General features: G+C 39.2%; 1 protein-coding gene across 30 annotated transcripts in view; it reads right to left on the bottom strand.

The window, feature by feature from the left end:
* The window catches only part of NRXN3 (neurexin 3), a 985,030-nt gene that overhangs the window by 514,075 nt on the left and 460,098 nt on the right, over positions 1 to 10,857 (bottom strand). For all 30 annotated transcript variants that reach the window (XM_017741724.1, XM_017741721.1, XM_017741722.1 and 27 more), the window contains one exon: positions 10,736 to 10,855. In XM_017741724.1, the coding sequence (XP_017597213.1) occupies positions 10,736 to 10,855 (120 nt within the window). The remainder of the gene's footprint in view (positions 1 to 10,735; positions 10,856 to 10,857) is intronic.

Below are 10,857 nucleotides of genomic sequence, written 5' to 3'. Positions count from 1 at the left end.
CAGCAGGATAAGGTAAGGGATTTAAGCCTCTAACCTCTTCCAAATGGGACAAATGCCACTGGTAACAAGTGCAAAAAATGGAAAGAAAAAAAAAAAGAGAACAGGCTGGTGGTTTGGGTTTTGGGGTTGCTTGTTTTGGTTGTTTGGGTTTTGGTATTTTTTCTGACAGTACGAACACACTACTCCTGTGATTTGTGTTTAACAATGTGAAGCATAGATAATTCTGTCTGATGCCAGTCCCCAGCATTCAAGTAACTATAACAGGATGAATTCTCAGGATATTCTCCATCCTGCAGCACTACATGCTTCAGCATTATGTGGCATATAGGATTAACGTGGTGCCCTGCCTAGCTCAATATACTATGCAAGTGTGCACAACCCAGCAATAGTTCAGACAGGTATTTCAGATATCTATGCATGGCAACTCGTCTACCAAATACATATTCTGCACAGCTGACAGTACAGGTACCAGACATCAAAATCATGCCCTGTTGGGTAACTTTATGTGTTTCTGTCAAATATTATGCCCATCAACCTAAATATAGATGCTGGTGTCTCTGTCTCTCACACATATGTACAGTCACTCAAACAGATTTTCTCTTGTCCCATATGACACAGCAGGAGTGACTACAACTATTTGCTGGCAGTCAGATTCACAGTCACTGCTTCTGAGAACTTCAGCTCATTCACACAGAGCAAAGGCTTGAAAGCCAGGTCTGCTCAGTTCATTCTGCACTGGTAACACAAGCAATCCAGTGTTACAACAGCAAAGCAGGAAAATGAGTCTTTGCTTCTGTAACATACAGTTGGCTTGGATCCATAATTTAAACCCTGGTGCACAGGCACTTGTGACAACAGTCTGCATATCCAAGTGAAAGACACCTGATGGCTGAAGTCTTCAGTAATAAAAAGAAATACCAGTATTAGCCCTCTCTTCAGCATTTTGTGGTGTTGAATTATGAGTCTATCTGTGACAGATGAACTGTTAAAGACACAGATGCTTCTAAGAGACCTACAAATTGTATGATGGATGGCTTGTGATATTGCTATCTATCTTCATCATTTGCCTGAGATCAGAGGGCAGAAATGTAACAGACAGAAGGTCATTTAGTACAATCTGAAAAAGAGAGGGGAAAAAAAAAAAAGAAAAGAAATATGACAGATGGTTATGGGAAGCCAGCAAACCTGACACCAGTTTTGCTGTGGTCAAGCACTGCAAATAGGTTTCAGATGAGAGACAAAAAGAATAGAGCACCAACAACACTTCCTTCAAAATAAACATTAGAGTCTCTCTGGAAGAAAAACATGCTTATATTTGGCAGTTGCATTATTAAAGTCAGAGTCTAGTGAAGACACTCTGGTCTAGAGGTCTGTTATGTTCTCCGAGACAGTTACTCAATAGACATGAGCACAACTACTCTCGCATTAAGGCTAGAGACACTTGAATAAAAGCTACAAAGATCAAACCCTGCTTTCTTAGGGATGGAGTCATTTTCTACTCTCTTTCCCCATCCTGCTCCAGACCACACTCGCAAGCACTGTGCTGGCAATATCCTGAAAGGCATATCCTAGACCAGGGAGGCCATCACAAGGCCATGCTGCTTATTTCCAACACAGAGGTCTGTGAAGAGCCTCAGGAAGTCATGGCACAGTAGCTTATTAAATAATAAACCTAGGCAGAGGAGGATGAACTAACTTAGGTCAACGCTTTTAAACTAAGGTTAGTTGTCTTCTCAGGTTTGTAAGTGTTTTCTGCTAACTTTCACAATAAGTTCATCCTTTTGATACAGTCAATGAATCCTGAGTTTTGTTTTGGAAATGAGTAAATCAACCACATCCTGGTTTTTTATTCCTTCCTCTTTTTTTCTATTCAAAGCTATTCTAAGACTTTCTCTGAAATATGCAAAATTTTGCTTGCCATAAGTGTGCAGTTTTCACTGATTAAACTACCACCCATGAAAGATTTTCACCAGCCCTGTATACATCCAAGACTTTGAAATGAACTAACATTCACAGCTTTGGAAGCGTTTTCATCTGCAGACAGCTGTTAGCTAACTGTGGTTTCAGTTAACACTTACATCCCAATAGAAGTCAAGTTATGTAATTGTTCTTGGAGGTTTTTACTGAAAAGCCTAATTCCTCCCACAATCAGAGAAGTTATTTTGTGTCCCAAAATCTCTAAGGACAGTAAAAGGCAACTGAAGTCCCAGACTCCACTCCCAGCATTTGCCAAGGCCTCAGATGTCAGTACACAATGAAACACCTCTAGAAAGATAAATGAAATCCACCAAAATGTGCTCCCCTGTGCAAAACTTGTTTCACAGGTACCCAAGCAGCCAGTTTCAATCTGCCCCTCAGGGATCATTATTAAGATAACTGTAATTAAGGTTTTTCATCTAATCCCCAATGTTCTACAGCTGAGATTATTATACCAGCTCCTGGGTAACAAGATTGCAACATAATAAAGCTATGTCCCTATATGCAGCTAAACTCCACTGGAGATCAATAGTAGCCTTCTGTCAATGACAGGAAATAATTAGTACATTAGGCAGCTTGGATAGTGAACAAAGAATCTCCTTCAGGACCTCTGACTCCTCCTGCCTTTGTTTTTCTGTTAACAATTTCCATTGCAAAAAAACCAAATAAGCGTAAAAGATCTGTCTCTTGAGCCCTACTGACCCCAGCTTCCTCTCTTAAGTAGCCCCAGATTCGCAGGCTCAAAAACAAAGAAGAAAAAATTTTAAAAATTCTAGTGCTGCCTGAATCTCTCTGCATGTTGACATTCTCTCAGCTACGCGCAGATGTAAATATTTTGTGACATAGATTTGTCCACCTAATGACTTTAATCTTAAAGGTAGCTTTTAGTCTAAGGCATAAAAACAATATATATAAATCTTAAAACAATTAGGCACATTTGATATGTGGACTGTGAGAATCCTATACCAGATTTGATCTGCAAATATTGGCATAATCAAAAGTTACCTCATTGAATTAAAATAATTACTTTGTATTTTAAAATGTTACTGCAAACAAAGTCTAGTCTGGAAAATAGAAAATATTGACTTCAATCCTCATCTATTTGTTCTTACCTAATAAAATAGGTTCCTCTTTGCAAACTATTCTCTGTGTAGACACCCTGGGAAATAAACAATAATCACACCTTGAGGACTCAATAGGAATAAGGAGGCAATATAGTGTGTGCTATGGCAAACAGCTCCATGCTGTTTGGGAAAGCACCAAGTGCACCCTATCCCATCTCATTAACACCATTACACCCCACTTATCACACATCAGATTTATATCAACAGTTTAAAAGCACACATATATAACTCAGCTGAGTGCTGCAAAGACGGGAGAGCACACAAAACCCAGGTGGGACAAAAAACAGATTAAGGATTATTGCAAGTCAGAGCTTCCAGGACAGTAAGCCCAACATGGAAATCATATTTTCATAATCCACAGTGCCAGACTCATAGGGGATTGGAGGGAATGATCAAAGCCAGCTGTGTGTTCACCTGGACTAGTGACTGGGTATCCTGCTGCAGATCAATAGCAACAGCTAAAAGACCAAACACATTTTGCAAGGGTTTTTCTTTTCCCTTGTCTGCAAAAGAACAGGTACTATCTGCATACCATATGGCACTCAAAATACCTCATGCTGATGAAACCATTGTAGGTGTGAGATTATCGAAAGTATCTGGACAATACAATTGAGGATAGAAGTTTCACAGCATTGTGTGAAAAAAAATCCACTTAAAATAAAAGTCCTCAAGCTCAGGGTGATTTTTGCCTATAAAATCTAATTCTACATACATTTTTCACCATCTTCCAAATTCAGTTCTGTACCATCTTCTGTGAAGAAGCTACTATAAGAAGAAAAGAATCTTTAAAGAGTAAAATTGATGGTTGAAGACTGTTTTGGTATTTTTCTGAGTTTTTACATTTACTGCTTCTTAAAACAAATAAGAACATGGGCAGGATATTACAAAGAAAAATCTAAATTTAAAATTAATCAAATCCTTGTTGCACTTGACAATTTAGAACACTTTATTATCTTACATTTAGTCAGAAGATGTGCTTACAGATCATCATCAACAAATGGAGCTTGGGGTGACAGAACAAACAGAGACTCCTATTTTGCTGTACAACATTTCTGTTACTGCTGCCAACTTACATCAGTGTCTTATCAGTGATTATACCCTGTGTGTGCCATTACTGAAGGAACAGTTTCTGAGGCCAAATCTTTCATGGGGCAAAATACATAGGACACAGTAACACTCAGCTGCTTTTAAGATGAAAAGTGGTAATTATTGCCATGACTACCAAAGAGTATCAAGTTAAAGAAAAATACTTTCAAAGAGAGCAGAGGTCACAAGGAACAAAATTATGGCAAGAGCCTTCTGTGACATGCTTATGAAAATGGCATAGCTGGTGAGCAGCATCAGGAAGAGAATTAACTGCTTGAACTGCTCACAGGTTGGTAACAGAGGCTGTAATCACTCCCACCTGTAAAAAGTCTCTCTCCTTCCATGCTATAGAAGTCTGCAGCACGGCTGGACCATAGCTTATGTGCTGACAGCAGCCAGGTGTGCACAGATATCAGTGACTGATTACAGCTCTCATTCTAAATGCTCCTTCTGCCAAGCTGTTGAAGCAATCGTAATTAAATTACTCACCAGAGACCTAGCTGCATTTTGGGGATCACAAAAGGATAAAGTTGGCTAGCTTTCACAATTAAAAAGGAAATGCTTTCATGTCAGGGCACCTTGAGAAGCTGAAAGGTGCAGAAGAAGCAATTTCAAAAAGCACCTGTCACTCAAATTCCCTCTTTCTCCCCCAAAACAGGGACAGACAAATCTCTCCCTCTAATGTTGACAGCACTACCCATTCCAGATGACTCCCAAAGGGAACATGGGGCAAACAAGCTCTTGATCTGCAGTCTGATCTGATGTTTTACAGCTGTTACTCAAGGGAGGGGAAATGCCTTTCAGTACACTGAAAAGATTGAGCATTCTTAAAGCACTGAAGAGCTAAGGCAATTATGTAGTGGGCTATTACCAAGCATCAGAAAAGTGCATGGTGCTTTAATGAGAAGTAGCACCAGATCCTTGCCCTAAAGATGTTACATTACTTGGCACTGCAGGGCAAATGAAACTAAACAGTGCCAAGAAGGATGAAAGCAGGGTTCATAACCCAAATCACAGTGGTACAATTTACACATCATGTACTAAAGTACACAGTTGCATTTCTACAGTTGCATTTCTCTTCTTTTTTGTCCCAGTTCTCAGAGGATAAGGTCATTCACTGTCATAAGACACCAAAGGCTTAGGTTAGGAACTGAAAATGAGCCATCAGCCAGAAAACGCTAGTTACGTGAAAGACCACTAAGTAAGCAAGAACAAAGCATGAGGGGAGAACTAAGAAGTAGGCAGAGTGCCTGACCTGTTGTAATGAAGTATGATTCACTCAAGATAAATCAGAGGTGACTCTTGCTTCATGTAGGATCGATGTCTCTGTAGTATCAAAGGCAAATCCCCAAGCATGGTGGTATTTAAACAGCTGACTGGTTTAGCCATGCATGACTAATGAAGTCTATGCAGATTTATTTTCTACACACTAGCAACCTCTTGCTCTCTGACTCAGTAAGTGAGTAAGCTGGGCACATTAGAAACGAATGGGTGATAATTAAACATGAACAATGAAGAGGGTTTCTGTAAGTAAATCAAGCTATGTTGGCATTGACATTAAAAGAGGTCATGAATTCTGGACAAAAATTGGCCCAGATGGTGAAAAACACAAAATACTAAGAGGGAGGGAATAGGGCTCATCTCCTGACTGGTGGTCTGAATCCTGCACTGGAGAGCATGAGCTGTAACTGCTCAGTGACAGAGATAAAGTAAGTTTGGGGTGCAAATGGCTCACAAACACATCAGAATAAAGCCATCACCATAAAGGAAGGGTTACTTATTTAGTCATTTGCCCTGCTAGTAGTCTCTTCCAATGGCTATTCTGCCATGCTATTTAAGCAGGTGTGAGGGAAACCAGTTCTGCCACTGCAACCTAGTTTACAGACTATGCTCCAGAAGCAACAATGCACTTTGGTTCTCATTCACCTACTTTGTAGGGTGCAAAAAGGCAGGGCATTAATGCAGAGAGATGGGCCTGCTCTGACAACCTCTGACAACCTATCTCACATACATGGGGCTAAGGCCAGCTTCAGTCTTCCTTAATCCATCAAAAATATTCTGTGTTTTACTCTAAAGTATTGGTCTTAAACATTTTTTGCTAATTTTGATACCCTTCCTTTTATGTCAAATGAAAAAAGATTTTGGCTAGTAAGCCTCACTCACTTCAATTACATAACTGGAGTTATCAAAAGCTCTTCTTGTGATGGTGCTAAATTAATGAACAAAGGAACAAAGTAACCATAACTCCCTTTCCCTCTAATCCTTCCCTCCTCCAAGTGTGTTTCACATACAGACAGTAAAAGCATGTAGGTTATGCATCACATGAAAAGGGATTGGGAAAAAAAATATAACTTATTACACAAAAAAAGCCCCAGCAGCCCTGTATATTACTTCTCTCCTGGACAAAAAACAAGCATCACTTTGCCAAGCAATCTCATTGGGAGGTTAGAGGATTACTTATCAACAGGATCCTTGTAAAGCATGGAGACTGGAAGCATATGAAGATACAAACACAAGAGGACAAAAAGCTTGGGCTGCCTTTTCTCTTTACCAATCAGATGGAAAAGTTGTTTTTAAACCAGGTGGCTGTTACAACCCGAAGTTTATAAAGAAATTAATAAATAACCCCTCTAAAAAGCCAATCAATAGTTGGCAGATGGATTTAACTGTTTCAACAACATAAAACCTATTTGAAAAGGTGCTTTATACTCTGCTTGCACTAGTCATTGCTACAAATCATTGATCTTTTACAGACAAACACCTCCATTAATACATACTTGTGTTAGCCTGGCAATTGCTCTTGGAAAGTCTGACCCTCAGTGTTGCTCATCTGCATGAGGCACTGAGTAAAAAACAGCATTTTCTATGATCTAGTTTGACATGGATATACCATTCCCATTAGCTAGATTGGCAATGCCTCTTTTTATGCATTCTCTCTGTGCAGAAAATGTTATTGTTTGACCAGATAAACAAGAACGTGAATTAATTAAAGAATCTGTAAAGCTGTTCATAGACAACAGTTTAAATATAGGTCCCATCTCAGGTAGGTTGGAATGTTTCACTCCCATGTTTTCATCTCATATCATGGTTAAGAGTAACAGGATGGAGTTCACCCCACATGCAAGACACTTCACTAAGATCATGGGTTAACTTTAACTCTGCTACCTTACATGCTTAAGGTTGCACTTTTGAACAGTCTAAGCAACAGCTTGGCATGCCAGGGTTCTTAATATTTCTAATATCAACTGCAGTACAATAACACTGACTTCCTACATCGTAGAGCAATATGTAAATTCTAAAAATAAGTTGAAAGCCCACATTTATCGAATGTGATGCTGAAATGATTAAAACATCTATAAAGATTGAAGAGTGTGAAGTAACTTCAAAAAATTAAGAATAGATTTTAAATGGCACGGAGAATAAACCAGTATATTGCAAATAGTACCATTGCCTCTACTTCTACCTTTCTTTTCAGTTGTTAGTACTGGCCAGTGTGAAGGCCAAACCTTTAAATACACTTTCATGCAATGGACCTTCTCAAATGAATTTGAGGACAGGGGGTGTCTGCGGGTTATTCCTGTGTTTGTTTTTAATGTCAATACAGTCATACAACTCAGAATGAAGCATAGTAAAACTGAATTTATGCCCCCATAGCTCCCATTAATTTCTTATTCTGAAGAATCTTGATTCCTACAGCATAAAAAACATCTAAAACAGATCTACAGAAAAATAGCTAAAATTAAAGGCTGTATCATCATTTCCACTAGGAATTTAAATCCCTGTCTTGCTAAGCAATACTGGTGAATGGATAAACATGTTGCCACCTCTGAAGGGTGACGGGGAAGCACAGGTGCTTCCAAGCCAATTGCATCTGAATTAGGAAGCTTAATGGCCCAGTCCTGGGACAAAAATTAAAAAGGAAAAACAAATTGGCACACCAAGCTTTACTCAGCATTGATAAGACTGAATATCTTTGCAAAGTTTGCTCTAGCAAATAATTTGTAAAAACCCAAACACAAACCACACCTACCAATAGTTAATTTGGGATAATCTAGGAGATCATCAAGAATAACTGAAGAGAACACCATACTTCCCATTTATCTGTCTCAGAGGCACTGATATATTCTTCATCAAACACATGAAAATGCAAATTTCCAGGGTGGACATTTGACTTGATTAACAGAAATAGAAAGGCAAAATATATACAGCAAGTTAGCCTTTTGCTATCATTTCCATTGTTTAAAACTTCACCTGTTCTATTTACTTCAATACTCCATATTTATACCAGTGGGAGACCACAGATTGCTCGTAAGGTAGAAATAGCCATAATGTAAATTAATAGAATGGACTGCTGTGGCCAAAAAAACTTTCTATCAAAGAACCTGATGCATTTCTAAATAAAAGGCCTCAGGTTACACAGATGTTATCTCCCCCTGGCATTACTTGCACTAAAATCCAGTCTACAGTATTAACTTCAATTGATAGATGCCTGTACTTCGATTAGCAATATCCAAAAGGTAGGAACAGGACTTAAGCCTTCTCAACTACACCACCCACAATGTATCCTAACTGTACCAGGAAGCCAGGAGTAGAACTCTATTTCCAATGATACATGACAAAGCCAAAATCAATCAATCAAACAAAACCCACAAAAAAAGTCATACGCACTTTTTGAAGGTCCAGGATGAAGTCTTGTCACGTTCCAGAAGAAGTCCACACAACTTACCTTTCCAGATCATTTTGAAACCCACATCCTTCTGCGAGCATTTGTAAATTACCAGCCAGGCCTGATAACTGGAGGCTGGTTGCTACGCTGCCCACAACACCCCCATTCATTTCAAACTCCCCTCTCTGCAGTGTTTCCAGCTGCCAGCTCTAAAAAAGCAGCAAGAAATCCCCAATTACAGATGTAGGAACCTGGCTCTTCCTGATGCTTCAGGGCCTGTTCTAAGCCATTAGCAAGAGCTTAACAAGGGCACTGCAATGTTCTGTAGTTGTGAAGCCAAACACATTAGAAACAAATCCCACAGTATCAGTAACATAAGATATTTCCTGGATATGTATTTAAATGCAGCCCAACAGAATTCAAAGTAGCATTTCTTTCACACGTTTGTGTTCTACACTTAGCAAGTCTAAACTGATTGACTGAACACATAGTCTGAGAGTGGGAAAGTGGGTCTCCAATTGATAAAAGCAAACCAAAACAAAAATGCAGAAACTTGGCACCAGATCTTGTGACTCCAGTATGGTTTCTTCTGGACCCAAAGGAAACATTCTGAATTCCAAAGCAACCCAAAACCAACATAGCTTTACAGTCTTTAAATCTGTGTCAGTAGTACCTTTTTTATACAGCCCCTGTCAAAGTATGAATGCTGATAGGCCTTTCCAATATCTGTTTGAGAGAAATATGCTGGAAGAAATGGGAGACCAACACAAACACTACATATTATGAATGACTCAGAAAAACAGGCTTTTTGGCCTTCAGCAGAAGTGGATTGTCACCATGTGCTAAACAGCTTGTCATATGTGCCAATCAATTCAGTCATGTCTCAGACTTTTAGGGGATGGGTTGCAGATATGACAGCGCTGTGGTACCAATATTGCATGGACCTTGCTGGTACCATTAATTAAGTCTACCGCAAATACCTTAATGAAAAGCAGCTTTTTCTGGGTTTAAAATTAATACACATGGTGAACCAAATTATTGAAGCCTACTGTTATGCTTTCTACAGCACTCATGATGTATTCCTTTGCTCCCTGCCTTGGAGCAGTGAGGGAGAAGGGGACTATCACCTCAAATAAGAGAAGCAGGCACACAGTAGAGCTGAAGTGATCTGTTCCCTCCAGGCAGGAAAAAAGGCCAAATCATGATGAGCAGAGGGAATGTCAAAAAGCTGATTATCTGCCCCCTAAAGGCAGACTTAAGGGGTTTGTTCAATTATTTTATCACAGATCCCAGTAGTAATTGGCCAAGAACATCCAATGTTTTGAGATGAAGCAAATCAATACAGCAAGAAGCACAACAGTGCTGCTGTGTATTTAACTGATCACTGGTTTTAACTGAACATTCTTGCAAACAGTACCCAGCATACAGCATACAGCTAGTATTTCAGTAGAAGACTATCTAGAACACTACTCATTTTACATGCATTACATGTCTTTTTCACCAAGGTTTGAATGACAATCTCAAAGCATAATGCAGTATATAATACCTAGACATTTTTTACCTATGCAAATATTACATACAATATCTGCAAGTCATTTCTGGTTTCTCTAAACCAGGAATTCCATTAACATCAATGGGGGGGGGGGGGGGAAAAAACCAACAGAAAACAACCAAACAAAACCAATATATGCTGAATTGTATATTTTGATTTTAAAGAGAAAAAAAAATAACTGCTACAGGCTTTAAAGGAATTTCCAAGAAAAAAAGTTTGGCTTTCACACTGGGAAAGTTGTATTGCAATTGAAAGAACATCAAATCATGTTCTCTGTGTTGTCATATATCAGAACTCACAGATCACCAATGCACTGAAAAGTGTACTTACGATCATTACACTGGCTCCCAGAATATGAAGTCATGGAGCAATCACAGGTGAAGCCTTCCCATTGCTGATTACAGATGCCCTGATTTGCACAGGAATCTTCCTGGCAGGTAGTGCTCGGTCCT

The sequence above is a fragment of the Corvus brachyrhynchos genome, unplaced genomic scaffold, assembly GCF_000691975.1.
Source record: "Corvus brachyrhynchos isolate BGI_N302 unplaced genomic scaffold, ASM69197v1 scaffold115, whole genome shotgun sequence".
In the NCBI taxonomy this organism is placed as follows: domain Eukaryota; kingdom Metazoa; phylum Chordata; class Aves; order Passeriformes; family Corvidae; genus Corvus; species Corvus brachyrhynchos.
Note: the sequence above shows the minus strand (reverse complement) of the source record. Positions and strands in the feature narration are given on the sequence as shown.